At 43.9% G+C, this 26,500-nt stretch overlaps 1 protein-coding gene across 1 annotated transcript in view; it reads left to right on the top strand.

The window, feature by feature from the left end:
- DHRS11 (dehydrogenase/reductase 11) overlaps positions 1–22,710 on the top strand; it is a 116,797-nt gene extending 94,087 nt beyond the window's left edge. Inside the window, exons 7-9 of the mRNA XM_089492261.1 lie at positions 9,630–9,918; positions 10,114–10,185; positions 22,526–22,710. Coding sequence (XP_089348387.1) covers positions 9,630–9,918; positions 10,114–10,185; positions 22,526–22,710 — 546 coding nt within the window. The remainder of the gene's footprint in view (positions 1–9,629; positions 9,919–10,113; positions 10,186–22,525) is intronic.
- The last annotated feature ends 3,790 nt before the right edge of the window (positions 22,711–26,500 follow it).

The following is a 26,500-nucleotide window of genomic DNA, read 5'->3' as shown; positions in this document are numbered from 1 at the left end:
CAGGTACATTAAACTGGGTTTTGGAACTTCTTGTTCTGAGTACACATTTCTTGACTATATCTTCTTAAAAACACATATAAATAGATGCTTTAGTTTGGACATACACTTGAGCCAATCCCCTGCAGGGTCAGGGATGGCTGGAATACGTAATTACTTGCACACACATTATTTAAACTGTTTGTTTTTTTTCAGGATAATAGGCATTTATGTAAAGAAGCATCATCATTTAAAACTGGCAGATGTACTAAATCTGTCTTATGTTTGAGATGGGAATCTGTTATCCACCGCTTTGTGGCTACTGTTGTGAAATAACTTATTTTTATGTTATTATTAGCCATCATTAGTATAAGCATAATTGGAACTAAATTCCTTTTAAAATAAAACATAGCCTGGATGGGAAATGTACCGAGATGCACAACCATGGGTATTTCTGAAAATAAATTCTTGCATAAAACCTGTCACTGGCAGCACCACCAATTTGAGGCATTGGGTGTTTTTTAGAGACTTAAATTGAATACTTTTCCTAAAACTATACATGCAGAACAATGTCAGAAAACCAGAAAAGGTGGAGGTGCAAACCATTTACAATCACTATTTGTTTTATATTATAGCAAGTGCTATGATATAGTAGATAGGCCTACACAAATCCACAAGAATACCCCTGTACACTTTAATAATGTATGACAGGTTTATTAGTTGAATATTGATGTTTTAACCATATGATTAGTGGGTATTCTGCAGGGCAAAGTGGGTGCAGAGGCCAATACAGAAAAAAATGTGAGGATAGTTTTCCAATGAGGCCCTAATGTCATGTTACAATGACATGAAGCACATTTTAAACCCAAATTTTCTCAACCCAAATTACAATTTGTGTATGTGTATATATATAAGTGATGGCCAGTACACTGTAAATTCATCAGTTTGAACCAATCAGAAATTAAATGCCTAAATCTTACACTGCAATTAATTATGTGTAAAACAGGATTTTAAAAAATATACAAATTTCAAAAAAAGTTTGCAAAAATGGTTTCTACAGTTTAGCAAAAGTTGTTTTGTGAGTTTCTGTTCATATTGCGTGATGAGAATTGCTATAAGCAAACCTACAGATCATGTATTTTTTCACTTCTTGCATCAAGTTATATTTCTGTGCCAAGGAAATAATAGACAAATGAATGAGTGGTGAAACCACAATGCCAACAGATAATTTGTTTTTTGAATATTCTGTTGAATGCTTGGGTAGCATATATGCTCAAAGTGGCTATTTAATAACCTACTGTGACTAAGCCGCTATGATCATATTGATGGATGGACATGTATTATGTATACTGTGTATTACCTCATGGTTTTGTAGGGACATAATTATCAGCTGAATATATTTTATAGAGGTTTTTTTTACATTACTGTACCATCACACTCCTAAATATATAATGTACCCCCTCCCCCATTTAAAAGACCGAAAATAACTTGCCATGTTTCTGCAATAATAAACTAGCAAAAAATAAAGTGGTAGGCAAAACACAAAAATAGGTTACAGGTCTAAGACAATGTACAAGCAGGCATGTGTAAGGGCTTTCAAAATGTTTGCTGTTCTGAGTTACAGATACTGCGAGTCAAGGTAGGATAAAGCACACTGGCACAAATGTCCAAGTATTTTAATACTTGAGAAATCATATACCATTAAGAAAAAACGCTTGACATTTACTAGACTCTAGTATCTAAAATCCATTGAATCTCTTTTCAACCCTTTAGTGCAATTTGCCAAACAAGGGGATTTTTATGCTAAAGGTCATATTTTATTTTTGTCAGCTACACACACAAACCTATTTTTTAAAAAAGACATAACTTTATTTTATAAAAAAAAAGCCTTTTGTATTCTGCTAAAGGATGAGAAACTGTAAGTAGAGATATACAAAGGTTACAAATTTGTTTTTTTACTTGTGTAACACACTTTTGTCTCTAAGCATGTTCTGTTAGAAGTATGGAACCTCATTGAACCTACTTTTATTACCCCTATACATTTGCCTGAAGACATAAACATAAGCCACAGCATCTGTAACCCACTGTATGCTGCACAAGGCCAGGTTTTCTCTTGATTTGTAGACCTATTACTCCTTTTGTTGAATCATTTATTAGAAATTGTACTATGGTACTAGATTGCACTTTTGTTACTAGTTCACAATAGTTTGCATTTCAGATTCTCTTGGGATAGAATGAAAAATGCTTGTGTGTTACTTAATAGAGAGGAATGTGGAAACCGAATAAATTTGGTTTAATTGTGTAATGTATCAATAAAAAAAGTGCATAGAAATTTTGTAAGCGGTCATTATTATTTTTAGACTTGTGCACAGCAAGCAAAATCGTTTAAAACTATTTTTTTTTTGTTTTTCTGCAAATGTAGTTTTCTGAACACTCAGGTTCGATAAAATTCGGAGGCCTTTTTGGATTCAGAAATGACACTTGAGAGGTATTGCCAAAGGGGGAGCTTCCTGACACCTTTCTTTTACAGTAGCGCCATTTCAAGTTTTACAAAGTGATCCAGACCTGATTTTGCACAGCAGAACCACCCCACCAGCAGCACTACACAAATGCATACATACATACATACATACATACATACATACATACATACATACAGCAACATGCAATGGGACTGAATTTCTCCAACAATTGAACCATTTTGATGAATTGATACCTCAGAGTAAGTAAGGTGATAGGGTAGTGGAAGCAGTAGTGCTAGGGCACTAAGCAGACACTGGCAGATACACACATCCAGCCCCATGGTACAGGACAATACCTTTCCCAGAAAATTTGAAAAATATTTGAAAAATTGATCCTTCACACGTCAGCAAGTTGATTGAGCCACAACAGTAACAGAGGCCGGGCACATCAAGACATATGGTACAAGACTGAACTTCCTCCAATATTAGAAAAAAGTGACCACCTCAGAGTAAGGAAGGAAATAGAGGAGCAGTAGTAGTAAGGCAAGTGGCATGGGCAGCCACATGCAGACCCTTGGAACAAGACTGAATTTCAATAATATTTTAAAAAAAATAAATAATTGATTCCCATAGTAATTAAGGAGACAGAAAAGCAGCAGTAGGGCACTGGGCCTGGGCAGGCATTGGCAAACAGACACGAGTAAGGAACTAGCCAGATGAGCAGCAGCAGTAAGCCACACACCCAGCCACCTAGTACAGGACTAAATTTCCACAATACTTTCCACAATACTTGAAACATTTTTAAAAAAATGATCCCGATATCCCGATATCATTCACACACTGAGAATGATCACACACACACATTACTACAGTGTTGCACGCCATGCGAGGTAGAAGTGGTACTAGTGTTTTTTCTTCTTCATATAGTATTAGTGATGGCTGTGGTGGTGTTGGTAGAAGTGGCATCAGTGTACATAAGGAAGCTGGTGGCATAACTACTCTACTGCTGCTTCTGCAGAGAGGAAGGAGCAGCACATCTACAGAGAAATGATTGTAAGATGTTTCACTTGAAGGCTCCTCCTCTTTTTCATAATCTAAATTCAGGTCATTGTCATCATCAACAACATTGTTGATGACAAGCAATCTTCGTCCTGCATCCCACCAAGTCACCAGCACCAGAGTGCTTGGTAGTAACTGAAATCATGTCTTACTTTGGTAAGTGAGGTGGACAAGATCTTAGCACTACTAGAGCAAGGATGTTTGGTATTGCTGCTGGACATGGCTTGTAGTAGTTCTGACTTCAAGCAAGAAGGCTTCTCCTTCTGGCGACTGGTATACCGGTGGTCACCCGACTACTTTTTCGTACATGCCTGCAGCCAGCACTCCCCAACCCACAAAAACTGGAATCGCTTTTTGTATTCACTTGTAAAAGTGAAAAAAATTAAATAATATATATTGTAACTCAGGAATTTCACACAGTCCAATTCATAATTTTTACAAATGAATGCCTATAAAACACCAATATTTATTAATGAATTATTGTTTTGTTGTCCAGAAACTTGATGTTTTGCTGGTAGAGTAAATGCGCAACTGTCTTAAACTCTACTCAGGAAGATTATTTCCCTGCCATCCCAGGTGACACTACGGATAGACTCCTCCTCCGTACCTGAGATAGGGCAGGACTCTAAACATTTAAAGGCCCCTCCCCTCCTGATATCCCCAGTATATTTTCCTGTTCTACATCAGGTAGGGAGGACTCGTCTCCCATTTGTTGTTTTCCCTCGACTCTAGGTTACGCCCATTCCCCGGGCTAAGCCTCCCTGGCGGGGGATGCCATTGCACCATAGCCGCATGGCACGCTTCCCGCTCCTCCTCGCATGTGCGGTAGGAGTCCTGGACGGCTTGTTTGCCACTGTTCGGCATCCTGGCGGCGTCGAACATGGCGACCCTTTGGCTTCCGGCTCAGGGCATTCTGCACTTCGTTCGGAAGTGCGTTCTAAGCCTCGTTTTCAGGCGGCATACAGCCTGATTGCAAGCCGCTTAAAAGGAAGGGTGAGCAAGTTCTTGGCTTTTCTGTTCCTGCTCCTTGCTATTTATATTTTCTATGGTGTTGTTGCATCTGAAGGGGTTATGTCGGCTCCTGATAATTCTGAGCCGCACTCTGTTAAGGAGAAGCCTAAGAAGGCTTTGATGAAGCTTTGCAGGATTCCAGGAAGAAGCTTTGCTCCGCTTGCCTGAAATCAGTTGCAGATTCTGAGGCAGCTGGAGGAAGAGAGTTTTTGGCCTGGCAGATGCTTCTTGCCTTTCTTCAAGCTGTTCCTGTACCTGCCTACCCTCACCTTCCGGCAGTGCAAGATCCCTCTCTCCTGGGTCATCAGCCTCTGTTATCAGACTCAGAATTTGATTATCCTGAGGTGGAGGAGTATTCATCTGAGGGAGGAGAGATCCGGGAAGATAGTTCTTTTCTTTTCCCGGTGGAAGATACTGAGACTCTTATCTCCGCTGTGAGCTCTGCGATGCATTTGGAAGAGACTGCTACCCAGAAGAGTGACCCCTTCTTTGCCAGTTTCTCCAAGCATTCAGCCTCCTTCCTTTCCTGTTCATCCTGCACTCTCAGATTATTAAGCAGGAATGGCATCACCCGGAAAGAAGGGTTAACCTGTCTAGGCGGGTGAAACGTTTATTTCCCTTTAATGAGGACTTTGCCCAGTTTTGTGCAACCCCTCTGGTTGATACCGCAGTTATGAGGGTCTCCAGAAAAAAACACTTTGCCATTTGAAGATGGCTCACATTTCTCTGACCTCATGGAGAAGAAAGCTGAAGCAGCCGTTAAAAAGTCTTTTGAGGCCTCTGTGGCTGTTTTCAAGCCAGGAATCTGCCTCAGTGTCCAGAGCAGTTAAGATTTGGCTCTCGCAGATTGCCTCCAAGACTTCTAGAGAGGCTATCCTCAATAATTTCACTGTTAAATTGGCCATGGACTTTCTCCGCGATGCTTCGATTGAGACCATCAGAATGACAGCCAGGGCTTATGGGCTCTCCGTCATGGCTAGACAGGCCTTATGGCTGAAAGCCTGGGCTGCGTATAATGCCTCAAAGAATGGACTTCTTAATATCCCCTTTAAGGGTAAGACTCTATTTGGTGAAGAGCTGGAGTCCCTTTTAGAGAAGACTACAGGGGATAATCATTGGATGCCTCAGTGGAGACCCGCTTCCGAGAGACTGTCCTTTCGGACATACTTCCCGGGCCAGACCAGAGGCTATGGTTCCAGATTCTCGTGCTAATCAAGGGATCAAGGCTTCCAGGGCAGACTCCCTTGTGAAGGGGGTAGAATTGACAGGTTATCCTTCCCCAAAGTGCCCCAGGACCCAAGACCTCCGCATGACGCCACTCCCATTCTGGTGGTAGGGAGGCTCCGTTTTTTCAAAGACAATTGGTTCTCCATCACTTGAGACCCCTGGTTAAGAACCATCGTATCTCATGGTTATCGGCTTCAGTTTCTAATCAGGCCTTCAGAAAATTTTTTGGTTTTCCAGCTTCCTCAAGACCAGGCGAAACAGGCTGTCCTGTTGTCTACCATTCAGCAGTTTGCAGACCTGAAGGTCCTGGTTCCGGTCCCTCAGCTGGAGCTAGGTCGGAGGGTTTATTCTCCGGTTTCCTGGTTCACAAAATTCCGGGGGATGACGCCCGATTATAGACTTACACTTCCTGAACAGACACCTCCAGTTTGTCCAGTTCAAGATGGAAACCATAAAATCCGCTCTAGACACCTTATGCCTCCACGACTTCATGGTCTCTTTAAACCTCAAGGATGCTTATCTTCATGTTCTGATCCATCCGTCTCATCAGCAATTTCTGCGCATTGCCGTTCCGTTTGTTTGCTGGTCCGCAGAGTTCTCTCTGCGCACAGAAGCTCCTTAAGGACATCCATGTCTCACATCAGGATTCTTCAGAGCTGTATCCTTTATCATCTAGAGGAGAACCAGTTGGCTCTGGACAGGCTTGTCCTCACGTCAGAGCGTCCCTCGCATGGTGGCTCCAACGGGACACCCTAGCTGCAGGGCGACAATTGTCCTTATCAGACAAGGAGCTTCTCACCACCGGCGCAAGCATCAGAGGATGGGGAGCAACATATGGAGACAGATTCATTCAAGGTCTTTGGTCCCCAGCTGTGCAACTCCTTCCTTCCAACTGCCTGGAGTTGCTTGCGGTGGAAAGAACCCTGCATCACTGGATAGCTGCTTGCTGGCAAGAACATCCTGTTACGCAACGACAACCAGGCAGTAGTAGCACGTATCAACGAGCAAGGAGGTACAAGAAGCCCACGAGTTCTGCGTATATATCTCTGGATCTCCTTTTGGGCAGAGTCCTGTTTGATGACCATGTCCACAGTTCACCTCAAAGGGAAGCAGATTTCCTGAGCAGAACTCCTGTTCTGAGCAGCGAATGGGCTCTGCATCCATCGGCTTTCATGTTCAGGCAGTGGGGATTACATGAGATCGATCTGATGGCATCCTGGAAGGAAGTGCTGTCCTTCTCCCTCAATCCTCAGGATCATCCTGTGGTGGTAGATGCCTTTGGAATTTCCGTCTCGCCTACATTTTTTCCCTCTTCCGGCCCCAACAGAGGTTTCAACATTTCCAAGTGCTCCATTGCTAGATGGATTGTTTTGGCCATCAGCTTGGCATAGTCTCCAGCCATCCAGCCTTTACCTGCTAGGATCCGCGCCCCCTCTACTCGAGCAGTCTCCACTTCCTGGGCTGAGCGATGTCTCTTTTCTCCTGAACACATTTGCAAGACAGCTACTTGGGGGACTCTCCATACTTTTGTCCAACATTATAGACTCGATAAGATGGCGCAGGAGGACTTGCTTTTTGGACATAAGGTTGTTTTTTCCTCCTGAGTTTTCCCACCCTTCTTCTTTGATATATCTATCCGTAGTGTCACCTGGGATGGCAGGGAAACAGGAAGCTCTACTTACCGAGAGCTTCTTTTCCCTGCCAATCCCTGGTGACACTTTGTTCCCTCCCTTCCTTTTTTTGTTGCATCATATTTGTTTTCCTGTGTGGTCTTTGTTATTCACTGGGGATATCAGGAGGGGAGGGGCCTTTAAATTTTTAGAGTCCTGGCCTGGTCTCCCTCTCCCTTGCTTGTTATGTTTCTGCTATACCCTTTGCTTAGCTTCCATACTCCCAGCCTGCAGCATCCTGCACGTGATTCTAGTGATCTGCTTCATGCCTGCTCCAGGGTGCCTGCAGGATATCACTTCACTTCATTCTGGACTTCATCCGCTGCCATATCAGGGCGCTGGTGTTTGGCTGCACAACCCTAGGTGCTCAACTCCTGGGTGAGTGTGGTCGCCCTGCAACCAGGCCCTGTCCATCTCCACTACTGCACTGTGACTCCTGCATACAATCTTCGGGCACGCTGGGTCCTTTCAGTCATCTGTTTGAACCCAGTCTGTGACAAGGCTATTGAATACAATACATCCTATGCATATTTTGAAACTGATGTGTTTTTTTTTACTAAATATCTTAAGAGCCGTTAGACAATGATGTGGTAATGGCAAAAGAAAAATCCTCATGGGCGAAAATACATTTGGTGTCCTATGTTGTAAAACGACTTTATGGCTTGATGGACAAAGCTTTTTGCACTGGAAGACTATGCAAGGATGTGCCGTATACCGCTTCTCCTTAGCAGGGCCTGTCTTTGTTTCACAGGACAGATGCTGAATTAGGCTTTGAGTCCCAGATTTTATTATTCCCCAGCAAGCTGTTTGGGGCAAATATGGCAAATACATGCTTATTGGGCACCTGACAAACTATGGCATAGATGGCACAGGTAGGCTGTTTGGTTACACTGATAAGCTGTTTGGAGGCAAAGATGGAACAGGCAAACTGGGACAATAGCAAGCAGTTTGGAGGCACTAACAAGTTGGTTAGGGACAAAGATAACACAGGCAGGCTATTTAGAGGCACAGAGAAGCTATTTGGCACTGCTAAGCTGTTTGGGGGTGCTGTGGTTTCTAGTTACATCTGTGCTCTCACGTTCTCTCACACTGTCTTAATGTCCCTTACCTCCTCTACCGACCACTACTGTGTGCCAATCTCCATTCCTGCAGTTTTCTCACTTTCACAAAATTGCGGAGTTTTCGGACACAGCCTCTCCCTCGATTGGAAGAATGGGGAGAGGCTGTCCCCATGGCTCCACCCTTTGGCAGAAGTACTATGAGAGCCTAGAATGTTTCTGGCCCCTTTAGTACTTTCACAAAAGGGTGAAGCCAAGGGAACAGCCTCAGCCTCAGAGGGTATGCCCACAGACCCCAACCTTTTGCTGAAGTGCTCATCTTGTTCTTCTGTCTTCTTTCCTCTGTTTCCTTCGTAAGAAAGATGCCTAGCCACATGGTGCTTAGGATGTGAGAGTACTGTGGCTCCCAGACAAAAAGGGAGATTCTTGAAGTTCAATGGCTGATAGAAACTCAAGGTCAGTTTAGAGGAGCTTAAGTGTATTTTTTCACCTCTTTGCGTTGTGGTACATGTACTAATACTTTGTGCCCCACATTATGTCCTTGCACAGGAGTTATGTGCCACTTACCAATTGTCCTGTCCAATGTCACAACAGATTGACACTTCATTTGTCACACATGAGCAGTGCAATTCTCCCACTGACTACACACAGACTGTTAAAATGTGGGATTAGAACGGCAGATACTGTAACGGCCGGGAATGGTCAGGATCAGTAACTGAGGATCCACAGTGCAGAACCCAGACACGAACCAGAACAGGCGTCTGGGACACTGGTATAGCAGTCCACAAACGAAGCCGAGGTCGAGGATTGGAGAAGTCAGTATAGCCGTGAGACGTAGCCGAGGTCAAGGATTGGTGAAGTCAGGATAGCCGTGAGACGTAGCCGAGGTCAGAACCAGAACAAACAGGATAACTGAGAAGCACGAGCAGAGCCCAGAGAACAAGCAATGAATCTGCTCGTGCTTCTCAGTTATCCTGTTTGTTCTGGTTCTGACCTCAGCTACGTCTCACGGCTATCCTGACTTCACCAATCCTTGACCTCGGCTACGTCTCACGGCTATCCTGACTTCTCCAATCCTCAACCTCGGCTTCGTTTGTGGACTGCTATACCCGTGTCCCAGACGCCTGTTCTGGTTCGTGTCTGGGTTCTGCACTGTGGATCCTCAGTTACTGATCCTGACCATTCCCGGCCGTTACAGTTTTGACAGGCCTTTTATGGATCTCGCGGACCTCAGTCGTTTTTCATCTCGACATGAACAGCACAACCAGATCTTGGCTTCCCATGCGTCTCACCTCCTTACCCTGGAACAGAAGCTGGACACTATGACTGATCTTCTTCAGGCTCTCTCCTCTCCAGCTGCTCCTGCTCCAGTCCTGGCCTCTGCCGCAGAGGGTTCCTCCGCTACAAGCTCTCCGGTCAAGCCCCCCAAGATGCCCAAGCCGGACAAGTTCTCTGGTAATCTGCTCGAATGTAGGGGGTTCCTCAACCAGTGCCAGCTGCATTTCAGGACCCAGCCTCAAACCTTCTCCTCACATGCTACCAAGGTTGCCTTCATCATCAATCTATTAAGAGGGGAGGCTCTGGCCTGGGCCTCACCACTCATGGAGCAGCACTCTCCATTATTGGATAACGCTGATTCCTTTATTGTAGCCTTTCGGGCTGTTTTTGATGCTCCAGGACGCCGCGACAATGCAGAGACGTATATGATGGACTTGCAGCAAGGTAAAAGAACTGTTGCTCAGTATGCTGTGGAATTCCGTACCTTAGCGTATGAAACAAAATGGAATAATGAGGCATTGAGAGCAGCATTTCGCAAAGGGACTTAATAACAATTTGAAGGATGCTCTGACCTATCGAGACATTCCCGAGGACTTAGAGGATCTTATAGCCCTTTGTCTCAAACTGGATGCCCGAGGACAAGAGCGTAAATTGGAGAGAGAACGGGGTGGAAAACCTCTTCCATTCCATCCTTTTGTGTGCACACCTCCTCCATCTGTCAGCGTGACAGCCTCTGCAGAGGAACCCATGGACATTTACCCAATTCTACATCTGTCCGAGGAGGAGAAAAGACGCCGTAGGATGTATGTATTGTGGCCGGAAGGGCCACAGAGTCATCTCCTGCCCTCAGAAGCAGAAACGCCTAAGCTTAGCGGCGTTTGGAGGTTGTCCACTGAGCATCTTTACCATTACACCCCCTGTCCAGAATAGATTTTTAGTTCCTGCCACTCTCCAGTGGTCAGGCCAACGGGTGGGACACACTTTATAAAGGAAACAGAGCTGAAGCAAAGAGCAGAAGTAGAAGCCAGGAATGAAAGATCAGAACTGAGCATACGGAAATCCAGGAATGGATTAAAGCAAAACAGAAAAACTGAAGCAAGATAGATATGCAGCTCCGCAGCCTGGGTAGAACGTGACAGATATTGGCAATGAAAATTAATTTAACTGAGATAAAATGAATCAGTTTTCTTATGTAATCATTCCATTGCAGGCTATGGAAGAATATCTATTCAATTGTGATAGATTTCTCTCTGACAAGTGAATCCAGCTCCTGGATTTAAATGGACACTCCAGTGTCCCAGGGTCTCCCCTGTAAAATACATGAATATGAAAGTACATTGTAAATACTTTTTATATGCATACATTTAACCTGAAAAGGAAAAGAAAAACCTTACTTACCTTAGGGAGATGCTGGCAGCCAGAAACACTGGATGCAGTATTTCTTTGGTGTCACCTCCCATATATTATTGATATACAGGGACTGCAGCAGACATTTTTTCCATTTATGGTAGGGTTTTTTTTTTAAATATCATTAAAAATGTTGGTGACAAAATGAAGTATTTGACTGTGCTTGCACACAGTGCATTTTCGTTCTTGAAACAGGAAGTTCTACTTACCGAGAGCTTCTTTTCCCTGCCAATCCCTGGCGACACTACGGATAGACTCCTCCTCCGTACCTGAGATAGGGCGGGACTCTAAACATTTAAAGGCCCCTCCCCTCCTGATATCCCCAGTGAATAACAAAGACCACACAGGAAAACAAATATGATGCAACAAAAAAAGGAAGGGAGGGAACAAAGTGTCACCAGGGATTGGCAGGGAAAAGAAGCTCTCGGTAAGTAGAGCTTCCTGTTTCCCTGCCATCCCCTCTTAATAGATTGATGATGAAGGCATCCTTGGTAGCATGTGAGGAGAAGGTTTGAGGCTGGGTCCTGAAATGCAGCTGGCAACTGGTTGAGGAACCCCCTACATTCGAGCAGATTACCAGAGAACTTGTCCGGCATGGGCATCTTGGGGGGCTTGACCGGAGAGCTTGTACCGGGAGGAACCCTCTGGCGCAGAGGCCCAGGACTGGAGCAGGAGCAGCTGGAGAGGAGAGAGCCTGAAGAAGATCAGTCATAGTGTCCAGCTTCTGTTCCAGGGTAAGGAGTGAGACGCATGGGAAGCCAAGATCTGGTTGTGCTGTTCATGTCGAGATGAAAAACGACTGAGGTCCGCGGGATCCATAAAGGGCCTGTCAAAACTGTAACGGCCGGGGAATGGTCAGGATCAGTAACTGAGGATCCACAGTGCAGAACCCAGACACGAACCAGAACAGGCGTCTGGGACACGGGTATAGCCAGTCCACATAACGAAGCCGAGGTCCGAGGATTGGAGAAGTCAGGATAGCCGTGAGACGTAGCCGAGGTCAAGGATTGGTGAAGTCAGGATAGCCGTGAGACGTAGCTGAGGTCAGAACCAGAACAAAAAGGATAACTCACGAGCAGATTCATTGCTTGTTCTCTGGGCTCTGCTCGTGCTTCTCAGTTATCGTGTTTGTTCTGGTTCTGACCTCGGCTACGTCTCACGGCTATCCTGACTTCACCAATCCTTGACCTCGGCTACGTCTCACGGCTATCCTGACTTCTCCAATCCTTGACCTCGGCTTCGTTTGTGGACTGCTATACCAGTGTCCCAGACGCCTGTTCTGGTTCGTGTCTGGGTTCTGCACTGTGGAGCACTTCAGCAAAAGGTTGGGGTCAGTGGGCATACCCTCTGAGGCTGAGGCTGTTCCCTTGGCTTCACCCTTTTGTGAAAGTACTAAAGGGGCCAGAAACATTCTAGGCTCTCATAGAACTTCTGCCAAAGGGTGGAGCCATGGGGACAGCCTCTCCCCATTCTTCCAATCGAGGGAGAGGCTGTGTCCGAAAACTCCGCAATTTTGTGAAAGTGAGAAAACTGCAGGAATGGAGATTGGCACACAGTAGTGGTCGGTAGAGGAGGTAAGGGACATTAAGACAGTGTGAGAGAACGTGAGAGCACAGATGTAACTAGAAAACCACAGCACCCCCAAACAGCTTAGCAGTGCCAAATAGCTTCTCTGTGCCTCTAAATAGCCTGCCTGTGTTATCTTTGTCCCTAACCAACTTGTTAGTGCCTCCAAACTGCTTGCTATTGTCCCAGTTTGCCTGTTCCATCTTTGCCTCCAAACAGCTTATCAGTGTAACCAAACAGCCTACCTGTGCAATCTATGCCACAGTTTGTCAGGTGCCCGATAAGCATGTATTTGCCATATTTGCCCAAACAGCTTGCCTGTGCCATCTGTGTCCCTAAAGAGCTTAGCAGTTCCTCCAAATAGCTTGTCTGTGCCATCTATGCCCTACTCAGCTTTTCAGTGTTCCCAAACAGCTTTTCTGTGCTATCTTTGCCCCAAACAGCCTGTCTGCACCACCTTTAGCCACCAAACAGCTTGTCAGTTGCCACAAACAGTTTGTCTGTGCTATCTTTGTCCCAAACAACGTGTTAGTGCCCCAAACAGTCTACCCTTGCCAGCTTTCCCCACCAAAAGCTTATCTGTGCCATCTTTGCCCTCAAGCAGTCTGGCTGTGCCCTAGTCTATACCAGTTACCAGCAGGATTTGTGTGTTTCTCTACACTCTATGTGCCCTAGCTGTCAGTATAACCTGTACCTAGCAGCTTTATAGATACAGACAAGTAGTCACAGGGGTCGCCCAGGAATGGCTAGCCTGGTCACAGTTGAGATGTTTGCAACCATGATTGTTATACCCCTGTGTGAAAGAGGATATACAGGAGTGAATGAGGGTGAGTGACAAATTTTTGTTTCTAATGGGAAAATTCCTCCGAATTTCTTCCGAACTTGAATATATAAAGATATAGATATGCTTTGCTGCAAACGTATATACCGCATACCAAGTATTTGTAGTAGTGTTGGTGGGAACTCCAACATGTGCACATGCAAAATGAAAAACGCTGGGAATAATAAAATCTGGGACTCAAAGCCTAATTCAGCATCTGTCCTGTGAAACAAAGACAGGCCCTGCTAAGGAGAAGCGGTATACGGCACATCCTTGCATAGTCTTCCAGTGCAAAAAGCTTTGTCCATCAAGGCATAAAGTCGTTTTACAACATAGGACACCAAATGTATTTTCGCCCATGAGGATTTTTCTTTTGCCATTACCACATCATTGTCTAACGGCTCTTAAGATATTTAGTAAAAAAAAACACATCAGTTTCAAAATATGCATAGGATGTAATTGTATTCAATAGCCTTGTCACAGACTGGGTCCAAACAGATGACTGAAAGGACCCAGCGTGCCCGAAGATTGTATGCAGGAGTCACAGTGCAGTAGTGGAGATGGACAGGGCCTGGTTGCAGGGCGACCACACTCACCCAGGAGTTGAGCACCTAGGGTTGTGCAGCCAAACACCAGCGCCCTGATATGGCAGCGGATGAAGTCCAGAATGAAGTGAAGTGATATCCTGCAGGCACCCTGGAGCAGGCATGAAGCAGATCACTAGAATCACGTGCAGGATGCTGCAGGCTGGGAGTATGGAAGCTAAGCAAAGGGGTATAGCAGAAACATAACAAGCAAGGGAGAGGGAGACCAGGCACGAAACATAACCAGACAAGACATACATGTTACAGGGCACTACAGTGAACCAGACAAGGAATAAAAATTACTAGACAAGATATACATGATACAGGGCACAACAAAGGACAGGGAACAAGGCAAGGAACACAGGGGAAGAGTGAGGAGCCGGAATCCTCGGACGCTTCTCCTAGGCCATATTAACTAGGACAAAGGGATAGGAGAGAGGAACCAGAATCCTCAGATGATACAAGGGAGAAGGGCAAAGGTACATAAGAGACAAACAAACATGAATACAGAAACTAGCCTAAGGCTAGGTTTCCACTTGGGTTTTTGTCCTGCGTTTTTTTCTTGATGAAAAACGCCAAGAAAACTGCCACTGCATTTTCCTGCGTTTTGGCGTTTTTTCTGGAGTTTTTTCTGGCGTTTTAGCCTTTCTGTGGAAATTGCTTTTTTTGACCTTAGGCAGTTTTTCCAGCCTTTACATGTTAGAAGTTTCACCGAGCTAAAAAGGGATTAGGATAAATGGCAAGTATCTGCTGCCCCCTGATGTCATTTACTTGGTAGAGTTCTACTTAAACGCCCCGGCGGACCCTTTTGTCACTTTTCTGTGGTTTGTAAGGCATGCTTTATTCCGAATGTCTGCTCCTCTAGGAAGATTGGCCCCAAATGATGGTGCAAATTGTTTGCTGTTGCTTTTGGCACGCAGGATCCAGTTGATGCGTCGCGTATGTTTGTTTGTAATGGCATGTTTGTTCCAAATGGTGTAGAATTCAATATGAACTTTGTTTTGTGTGAAACTGTTTGTTTCCACCCTATTTCTCGTAGGACACACAGATACTGGGTCCATCCTCTGCATTATAACTGTGGAAAAAACACCATAAAAACGCCAAGGCAATAAACCCACATGGCTTTTTCATGGCATTTTTTCTCTCTCCATAGACTTCTATTGGAGAAAAACGCCAAGATTTCCTTGCAAAAAACGCCAGAGTGTCAACATGCTGCGATTTTGAAAACTGCCACAGAGCCCAAAAAAGCAGAAAAACGGCAAAGAGGACTGGAAAAACGCCAAACAGAAAAACGCCAAGTGGATATGGCATTGTGCGATTTCCTATTGAAGAACAGCTAACATCTGGCTGCAGCGTTTTTTCACAAAAAAAAACGCCAGGTGGCGCTATTGGCGTTTTTATGGGCGTTTTTAGCAAAAAAAAACCAAGTGGAAACCTAGCCTAAGACTGTTTGATAACAATTGGAGATTCCGTCACATGATATGGCCATAGTATGCTTAGCCCACCACTACTCCAAAGTACTCCAATGACGGTGGGTCCTAACGCTAATCCCTGCTGACAGTGGTACGAAACAAACCAAACGTAATCAAAACACATAGCACTGAGACATACCTTAGACTGCAGACTTAGACAAACAGAACACACAGGTGGGGCACACCTTATAAAGGAAACAGAGCTGAAGCAAAGAGCTGAAGCAGAAACAAGGAATGTAAGATCAGAACAGAGCAAAAGGAAATCCAGGAATGGATCGAAGCAAAACAGGAAACTGAAACAAGACAGATATGCAGCTCCGCAGCCTGGGCAGAACGTGACAAGCCTAAGCTTCTGAAATGTTTGTACAGCTTTAAATATACTGCTTATTTTTCTTAATATCAGATAACCTGTAATTACCCTGTCCTGTCAACATTTCAATGCATAGAAATATAATATTGTGTTTTGAAGGCATGGCTAGGGGCATTTTAGGCATAATTTGTATACCTGTTAATTCGCGACAAGTACTATAGTTTTCAGTTAATGAAAAAACGTATTCTTCTGGCATAAGGTATAATGTATGACAAAATTTAATTGTCAATTCTGTGGTGAAAAAATGTTAGTAAAATGTTTTCCATTAGTGTGCATGCGGAGTGTGACTTATGACCATACCTGTAGGTGTGTTAGTGTGGGACCTAAGCTAGCCACATATTGTGGTGATGTTAGCCCCACAGAACCTTTAGTGGCGGGGTTTCACACTCCCATATATGATTATAAAATGTTTACAAAATAATCTATGGAAAGGTAAGTATTGTATTCATTGGTCCTTTAATCTGATAATAAATTTCACTTACATTTACTTTTACATGGAACTTATCTTATTTCTTCAAATTGCTTACAGACTATCATAGCGTGATAAAACACAATATCTATTTTACTGTAATATGTTATTGACATTTTTTTCATTATTCATTATTATTTCAATTTTCATTAGCTGATTTTTAATTTAACCCTGTATTTTTAGTACATCTGTAATCAGGGCATGTTTATACAGTCTTTTTGGATAAAACGTGGTTATTCATTAAGACCAATTCTGGTATGAAGTTTGACAACTGCTCATCACTTTTAAAGCTTTGCACTAGAATTTCTGTTTATTTAGAATGCTAAAGGTAAAGCACTAAACTGAAACAGTTCATTGGTTTTATTGTGATTGTTCAAATTAAGGACCCAGGGTTGCCAAATAATGTGGTCAAATGTATTGTCACAGCCTTGAACCAGGATACACCAAAGCTGTGATGTGTCAAGTTTGATTTTCTTTATGAAGTCTACACTAAGTATTTTGTAACATATGTAAAGAAATGGAGTACTTTTACCACCTATGCCACCTGGTGCCTCACATTACTACAGAAAAACATAGGAACAAGAATAAAAAGTGTGAAATACATTTAGTAGCCTTGTTGTAGGGAAGGTAGTTACAGATGACAAATGCTATTATTGTTAACAATGCTAATAGTATTCATTTATCATGTTTTAGCATCCTTGGTCACATATACCAGTGTTTCAACTTTGCTCACTTTTACTGTGCCACAAAGCATGCCGTGACTGCGCTGACTGAAGGGATCAGACAAGAGCTAAGGGAGTTGAACAGCCATATTCGTGTAACTGTAAGTAACCATTCCTGGATTCCTCTTGCATATTTTTAAATCAAACAGTGTATGAGGCACTAACCATAGAGATAGAGCAAAGCAACAATTTAAAACACGGTGCAGAAGAAGCACAATAGACATTCTTACAGCATAATAGTAAATGTTAGTTTTACTTTAATACGTGAATGAAGAGAAGAAAGCAAGATCTACATTGTATACAAAGGTGTAACAACTGGGATTAGGGGTAATCTGAAATGCGAAAGAATAAACATAAATATATGGTAAACACAAGATGCTGTTAAACATTCAGCATACACCCCAACAATCCAAACTGGGAATGCCAATTGAGGGGTATGACATCAGGTTTGGCTAGACCATCTGTACATAGTGGCCATTTACAGTTCCCAGTGTTCTGTACTCCCTGGGCTGGCCAGAGACAATCAGGGTATTTCTCCAACAGTTCTATGATCACCAACCCTGCAGTTCGCTGGTGGTGAATATAGCACCCCTGCTCAGTGGCAAGCATTGGCCAAGTTCCTTTCCTGAAAGCCAAGGAGCTGGGGGTGGGGGTTGAGGCAAATGCATAGGGGGGAGGGATTCTGTTTTTCCCTCCATTGTAATTAAAGATAAACTCAGGTATCATTCATTGAAGTGATGGAATGTGGTGGCTGGAATGTACCTACTATAACTGTACTCCTTATGATTTTGTTGGTTTTGTTCTTAGAGCATCTCACCTGGTGGTGTGGAAACAGAGTTTGCTTACAGGCTGTTTGATAAAGACCCACACAATTCGGAGAACTTGTATGCAGGGAGGCCAGTAAGTTTTAGTAAATACATTTACTATTTTGGGAGAGGTGATTAAGCAACATGTTCAATTACAGTTTCATATTCTCTTTTTCTGTATATGTACTTTATTTTCAAATCATTGGTACATATATTATTACACTAATCATGTTTTCATTGCTACTATTATGTTAATTTTGAAAGGAGGTCAGTTAGATGGTACAGCCATTTGCATGATGTGGGCTCCAAACCCCAAATGAAGGTCTTGGAAATGTGTAAATATATGTTAACCTCCATTTGTATTTAGTTAAGTTTACCTGTATTTGTACTTTATAGTGCCTGTCTTCTGGTAATATCAGTGATGCTGTGCTATATGTGTTGGGTGCACCTGCTCATGTTCAGGTAAGTCTGTTTATCTATCTAGAATATATTTGCATGTACTATGAAAAAACTGGGAGACTGCAGGTGAATTGAGCACATTCAACTTACTGATTTTACTAATATGTGGCAACATTATCCTTGGGACTCAACCGATGGGCGCATGTGGTTGTCTTGCACTAGGTTCTGTGAGCCCATTTATGCAAATTAGGTTGTGATTTTGCCATCATGGAAACAATGATCCTTAGGGACAATTGGGATGGCATTCTCTTTGGTAATGTTAGGTTGGGAGGTTTCTCTTATAGTGGGTTTAGTCATAAGTTGGGAGAAATATAAAACATAATACTGTTTATAGTAACATAGTAACATAGTAACATAGTTCATAAGGTTGAAAAAAGACCAAAGTCCATCAAGTTCAACCTATATACATATTGTGTCCCTACTGTGTTGATCCAGAGGAAGGCAAAAAAACCCTTATGAAGCAGATGCCAATTGCCCCATACCAGGGGGAAAATTCCTTCCCGACTCCAAATATGGCAATCAGAATAAATCCCTGGATCAACGTTCTGTCCCTATTAATCTAATATCCATAACTTGTAATATTATTGCTTTCAAGAAACACGTCCAGGCTCCTTTTGAACTCTTTTATTGAGTTTACCATAACCACTTCCTCTGGCAGAGAGTTCCATAATCTCACCGCTCTTACTGTAAAGAACCCCCGTCTGTGCTGGTGTAGAAACCTTCTTTCCTCCAACCGTAGAGGATGTCCCCTTGTTATAGATACAGTCCTGGGTATAAATAGGTCCTGGGAGTGATCTCTGTACTGTCCCCTTATATATTTATACATAGTTATTAAATCCCCCCTAAGCCGTCTTTTTTCCAAACTAAATAACCCTAATTCTGATAATCTTTCTGGGTACTGTAGTCCTCCCATTCCCCTTATTACTCTGGTTGCCCGTCTTTGAACCCTCTCCAGCTCCACTATATCTTTCTTGTACACTGGTGCCCAGTACTGTACACAGTATTCCATGTGTGGTCTGACTAGTGACTTGTACAGTGGTAGAATTATTTCCTTGTCGTGGGCATCTATGCCCCTTTTGATGCACCCCATGATTTTATTTGCCTTAGCAGCAGCTGCCTGACACTGGTCGCTACAGGTAAATTTACTGTTAACTAAAACTCCTAAGTCCTTTTCCATGTCAGTCGTCCCCAGTGTTTTCCCATTTAATACATATTCCCAGCCTGGATTTTTCTTCCCCATGTGCATAACATTACATTTATCTGTGTTGAACCTCATCTGCCACATCCCAGCCCAAGCCTCCAACCTATGCAGATCCATTTGTAATCGTGCACTGTCCTCTATTGTGTTAACCACGTTACAGAGCTTAGTATCGTCTGCAAAGATTGATACTTTACTATACAATCCCTCTACAAGGTCATTAATAAATATATTAAAAAGAATAGGACCCAAAACTGACCCCTGTGGTACCCCACTAGCAACAGTAACCCACTCAGAGTATGTACCATTAATAACCACCCTCTGTTTCCTATCACTGAGCCAGTAACTCCCCCAGCCCAAGCATTCTCATTTTATGTACCAGCCTTTTATGTGGCACCGTATCAAATGCTTTGGAAAAATCAAGATATACGACATCCAGCGATTCACCCCGATCCAGTCTTGAGCTCACCTCCTCATAAAAGCTGATCAGGTTAGTTTGACAGGACCAATCCCTTGTAAACCCATGCTGATATGGAGTCATACACTTATTTTCATTGAGATACTCCAAAATAGCATCTCTTAGGAAACCCTCAAACAGTTTACACACAACAGAAGTTAAACTAACAGGCCTATAATTCCCCGGGTCACTTTTTGTCCCCTTTTTGAATATTGGCACAACATTTGCTATGCGCCAGTCCTGGGGAACAGACCCTGTCACTATAGAGTCCTTGAATATTAGAAATAGGGGTCTGTCTATTACATTACTTAACTCCCTTAGAACGCGGGGGTGAATGCCATCTGGACCTGGTGATTTGTCTATTTTGATTTGTTTTAGGCGGCACTGCACTTCTTCCTGGGTTAGACAGGCGACATGTACTGGGGCAGTTATCTCATCCTGCTGTATATTACCTGGCATTTCATTTTCCTCTGTGAATACAGCAGAGAAGAATATATTTAATAGATTAGCTTTTTCCTGATCCCCGTCTATAACTTCTCCCTCATTACTTTTTAAGGGGCCAACGCTTTCATTTTTAACCTTTTTACTATTTATATAGTTAAAGAACATTTTGGGGTTTGTCTTACTCTCTTTGGCAATGAGTCTTTCTGTCTCCACTTTTGCTGCTTTTATCTGATTTTTACATATTTAATTTTTTTCCCGATAGCTTTTTAGTGCTTCCTCACTGCCTTCCTGTTTTAGTAGCTTAAATGCCTTTTTTTTTTTTTTTTTTTTTTTTTGCCATTTATTACCCCCTTTACATTTTTATTTATCCACATTGGTTTTCTCTTGTTCCTGACTCTTTTATTCCCATACGGTATGTACCTTTCACAGTGAGAATTTAAGATATCCTTAAAAATCTCCCATTGAGTGTCTGTACTCTTGTTTTTGAGGACATTTTCCCAATTTACAGTGTTAAGGGCTTCTCTTAGTTGATCAAACTTTGCCTTCCTAAAGTTCATGGTTCTTGTGGCTCCTCTAAGAGTTCCCTTATTGAAGGACAAGTTATAATGTATCATATTGTGATCACTATTTCCTAGATGCCCCCTGACCTGCACATTAGTTACTCTGTCAGGTCTGTTGGTTAATATTAAGTCCAGTAGGGCGCCCCCTCTGGTCGGGTCCTGTACCATTTGGGACAGATAATTATCCTTACTTATAGTCAGAAACCGGTTTCCTTTATGAGATTCACAGGTCTCTGTTTCCCAGTTTATGTCGGGATAGTTAAAGTCCCCCATAATAACCACCTCATTGTGATTTGCTGCCTTGTTTATTTGCTTTAATAATTGATCTTCTGCTGCTTCCATTATATTTGGTGGCTTATAGCAAACCCCGATCAGTATTTTATTATTTTTCTTTCCATATATTTCTACCCATAATGACTCCACATTATCATTTCCCTCACATATATTCTCCCGCAGTGTGGCCTTTAGGCTGGACTTTACATAAAGGCAAACTCCTCCCCCTTTTCGTTTTTTTCGATCCTTCCTGAATAGACTATAACCCTGTATGTTAACCGCCCAGTCATAGCTATCATCCAACCATGTCTCTGTTATAGTAATAGTTTATTGCTGTGAAAATGGCACACAACTAAATGGCTGAAGAGGCTAACACATTTCTTGCAGCTGACTGAGTCATATAGTGGCACACTGACAACCTTTAAGAGTGAGGTGAAATAACTTGTCCACTAATTCAGGCCCTTATACCCTCAAAAGTATGTGTCTAACCAAAATACTTGGGTTCCTCTGATTCTGGCAGAACCTGATATACGCCTTTTTTAATCCAGTCGGTCAGTTAAAAAAAAACAAACAAGCTTTAAAAAGGGTTTTACCTGCTCCTGTTCTCGGGCGACACAGCTGTTTCTGGGAGTTCAGGGCAACTTGAATGCCGCGGTGCGGCTTCACAGAGCTCCATGACGTCGTCCGTCATTGGTGGTTCTCCTGCTTCCGGCCGGGAGCGTTATGCACTTCTGGCAGTGCATTTCAAGCCTCGTTTTCAGCCGATTTTGAAAATGTTGGCGCCATTTCGTCTCTGTTGCGGCTTGCAGCCTGATTACAGGCTATTTAAACAAATGGGTGAGTAGGTAAATTTGGTCTTTCAGTTCCTGCTGTTTGTTTTTTCTAGGGTGCTGTTGCATCCTGAGTTATCATGCCGGCTCCTGATAATTCTGAGCCCCCCTCTGTTGAGGACAAGCCTAAGAAGGCTTTAATGAAAATTAAACATGCACAATGCTCTGTCACAAAGCCTTGCAAGACTCCAGGAAGAATCTGTCCACCGCTTGCCTGAAGTTGGTTGCAGATTCTGATGCGGCTGGAGGAAGAGAGTTTCTGGCCTGGCTCAAAGAGGAGATGCAGTCTACATTCTCTGCCTTTCGTCAAGCTGACCCTGCGTCTTCCTGTCCTCACCTCCCGGCAGTGCAAGATCCCACTCTCCTGTGTTGCCAGCCCCAGTTGTCGGACTATGATTATCCTGAGGTGGAAGAGTTTTCATCTGAAGAGGGTGAAATCCGGGAAGACAGTTCCTTTCTTTTGCCAGTGGAGGAAATCGATACCTGTGAGGTTTGCTATGCATCTAGAAGAGACTGCTACCCAGAAGAGTGACCCCTTCTTTGCCAGTTTCTCCAAGCATTCAGCCTTTTTTCCAGTTCATCCTGTCTGATATTATCAAGCAGGAATGGCATCACCTGGAGAGAAGGGTTAAGCGTTTATTTCCTTTGATTAGGACTTTGCCCAGTTTTGTGCTACTCCACTGATGGATACCGCGGTTATGAGGGTCTCCAGAAGAACCACATTGCCATTCAAAGATGACTCACATTTTTTCTCACCTTATGCAAAAGAAAGCCGAAGCAGTCGTTAAGAAGTCTTTTGAGGCTTCTGTTTTCAAGCCAGGAGTCACCTCTGATTTGGCTTTCACAGATTCAGGAGGATATTGCCGCCAAAACCTCTAGAGATGTTATCCTCAAGAATGTGGACTTTCTCTGTGATGCTTCTATCGTGACCATCTGAATGACGGCCAGGGCTTCTGTGCTCTCTGTTGCTAGACGAGCCTTATGGCTGAAAGCCTGAGCTGCGGATACTTCCTCTAAAAACAGACTGCTTAATATCCCCTTTAAGGGTAAAACACTGTTCGGTGAAGAACTGGAGTCCCTTTTGGAGAAGACAAACACTAGATGCCACAGCAAAGACCTGCTTCCAAAAGTCCCAGGCCAGTCCAGAGGCTATGGTTACAGATTCTCTCGTTCTTCATGGGATCAAGGCTTCCAGGGCAGACCCCCTCGTTAGAGGGGTAGAGTTGACAGGTTCCCCTTCACCAAAGCACCCCAGGACCCCAAGAGCGCCGCATGATGCCAGCCCCATTTCTGTGGAAGGGAGGCTCAGGTTTTTCAGAGACAGTTGGTTCTCCATCACTCGAGACCCCTGGGTGAGAACTATTGTAACTCATGGTTACCAGCTTCAATTTCTTCTCAGGCCTCCAGAGCGTTTTTTTGGTTTCCCACCTGCCTCAAGACTGGGCGAAGCAGGCCTTCCTGTTGTCTGCCATAGATCAGTTTGCAGATCTAAAGGCTCTGGTTCCCGTCCCATGCCCGTTCGGCTCCTGTTCTACAGTGTCACCTTGCCAGAGGGATCAACATCTTGCAGGAGCTCAGCTGCATTCTGAATTGGAATTCCAGCACCATTCCCTCTCAGCAGACTGTGTTCCTGGGCCTATGTCTGGATTCCCGCTCAGAGAAGGCTTTTTCCACCTTCCAAGATCAACAGGATTAGTTTGCTGGTTCGCAGTGTTCTCTCTGTGCGTAGAAGCTCCGTAAGGATGTGTATGTCTCTGCTGGGCAGAATGGCCTCCACAAGGTATGCAGTTCCTTGGGCCCTGGCCCACATGAAGATTCTCCAGAACCTTATTCTTCATCAGTTAAAAGAAAACCTGTTCGCTCTGGACATGCTCGTCCGTCTCCCTCCTCATGCCAGAGCATCTGTCACCTGGTGGCTCCAAAGGAACACCTTAGCTGCAGGGAGAAGTTGGTCCTTATCACCCAAGGAGATCCTCACCACCGAAGCAAGCATCAGAGGATGGGGAGCCACATATCAAGACAAATTTGTTCGAGGTCTTTGGTCTCCGGCTGTCCAACTCCTTCCTTCCAACTGCCTGGAGTTGCTTGCGGTGAAAAGAGCCCTGCATCATTGGGAACCGCTGCTGTTAGGCAAGAACATTCTGCTAAGCTCCAACAACCAGGCAGTGGTAGCATATATCAACAAGCAAGGAGGTACTAGGAGCCCCCGTCTTCTGTGACTGTCTCTCAGAATCTCCTTCTGGGCAGAGTCCGGTTTGATTACCTTGACCGCAGTCCACCTCAGAGGGACATTGAACACTGAAGTGGATTTCGTGAGCAGAGCTCCTCTTTTGAGCTGCGAGTGGGCTCTACATTCACCGGCTTTCAGGTTCATTGTCCTGCAGTGGGGATTACCTGAAATCGATTTGAAGGCTTCCAGAGACAATTCTCTCAATTCTCAGGACTGTCCTTTGGCAGTAGATGCCTTCACCCAGACCTGGGATTTGCATCTCGCCTACATTTTTCCTCCTCTGATCTCCAAGGTTCTGCAGAAGATGACCACGTCTCAGTTATCCTAATAGCTCCAAACTGGCCGAGGCGCGTCTGGTATATGGACTTGATCAACCTCAGTTACAGGAACCAGTAAGTAAGTAAGGCACTAATGGCAGAAATCTGGACCTTGATAGTAGATGGTTGAAGACCAAGGTCAAACCCCTCCTGCAAAAACTCCAGAATCAACCCTGAGGAACAGGAGGAAAGAAGAGTCCCTCTGGAGCCGCACCAACTGCAAAACTTTTTCCAGATCTTAGTATACCTGAGGGAGGTACCCTTCTTCCTACTGCGAAGAAGAGTCGCAGCCACTGGAACAGAGAAACCATGAGCCCTCAGGATCTTACATTCAACCTCCAGGCTGTCAGCTGGAAGATCTCCGGATTTAGGTGTAAAAACTGGCCCTGATGAAGAAGGTCTCTCCAAGCAGGGAACCTCAGGTGTACCTAATAAAGTGGCCAGTGAGTTTATATATATATATATGTGCCACACATGCATTTTTAACTTCTTAATATGTACTTATCTCTTTGAAGTAAAGATCGTGATTGAAATATGATTTCAAAATAACTGGCAGTTAGTTTTCGTTATTTAATATTAGACCCTGATGCCAATGTATATTAATATTAGACCCTGCTGACAATACATTTTATATTGAAAAAATTGGACCCTATGCAAGGATTTCCTTGGGCCCCACTCCACGCTCCCTAGCATACAATCACTCCCTCCGCTCCCGCACCAAAAACATATTTGCCACACTGATTGCAGATTAGGGGAAGACTGTGAGAGTCAGTGCAGACGACTGTAATGACCCAGAGCGCCCAAAAATAGTATTTGGGAGTTATTGAGCAGTAGTGGAGTTGGACAGGGCCTGGTGCAGGGCGACCGCACTCTCCCAGGTGGGAATCTAGGGTTGTGCAGCCACATACCAGCGCCCTGACATAGCAGCAGATGTAGACTAGAACAGAGCAGAATGAAACTTGGCTGGATGTGGAAATCCGAACAAAACTTGGATCTGACAAAACGAACAAAACTTGGAAATATCCTGCAGGCACCCTGGAACAGGCATTAGAATCATGTCAGGGTGCTGCAGGCTGGGAATACGAAAGCTAAGCAGAGAATATAATGGAAACATAGCAAGCAAGGAGGACAGAGCAAGGAACAGGGAGACCGAGCAAGGAACGTAACCAGATATGACATACATGATACAGGGCACAACAAATGACAGGGAACAAGGCAAGGAACACAGGGGAAGGAGTGAGGAGCCGGAATCCCCGGACGCTTCTCCTTTAAGCAAGGATAGGACATCTTAACTGGGATATGGGGAGAGGAGAGAGGAACCGAAATCCTCAGATGATTCAAGGAAGGAGGGCAAAGGTACATTTGAACAAACATAAATACAGGAACTAGCCTAGGACTATGTGATAACAATTGGAGATTCCGTCACATCATATGGCCATAGTATGCTTAGCCCACCACTATGCCAAAGTACTCCAATGACGGTGGGTCCTAACGCTAAGCCCTGCATACGAAAGTACTGATGAACTAAACATTGAATCCAAACACCGAACCAAGAAGGACAGGCCTTTAGACTGCAGACTGAGACAAACAGAACAAACGGGTGGGACACACCTTATAAAGGAAACAGGAGCTGAAGCAGTCTTTACTACCGAAAGAAAATACTTATTCTTCCATGGGGTGTTACAAATGTATCTCCCAGTGAAGCCCTGCTTCCTCTGGATCATTCTCCAGAGCATGAGGAGTACCAGGCGCGGATTAACGTAGGGGCTGATGGA

This window comes from Sceloporus occidentalis, unplaced genomic scaffold, assembly GCF_023333645.1.
Source record: "Sceloporus occidentalis isolate IW3139 unplaced genomic scaffold, rSceOcc1.0.p SCAF_55, whole genome shotgun sequence".
Classification (NCBI taxonomy): Eukaryota; Metazoa; Chordata; class Lepidosauria; order Squamata; family Phrynosomatidae; genus Sceloporus; species Sceloporus occidentalis.
This window is presented reverse-complemented; position numbering and strand designations above follow the sequence as displayed.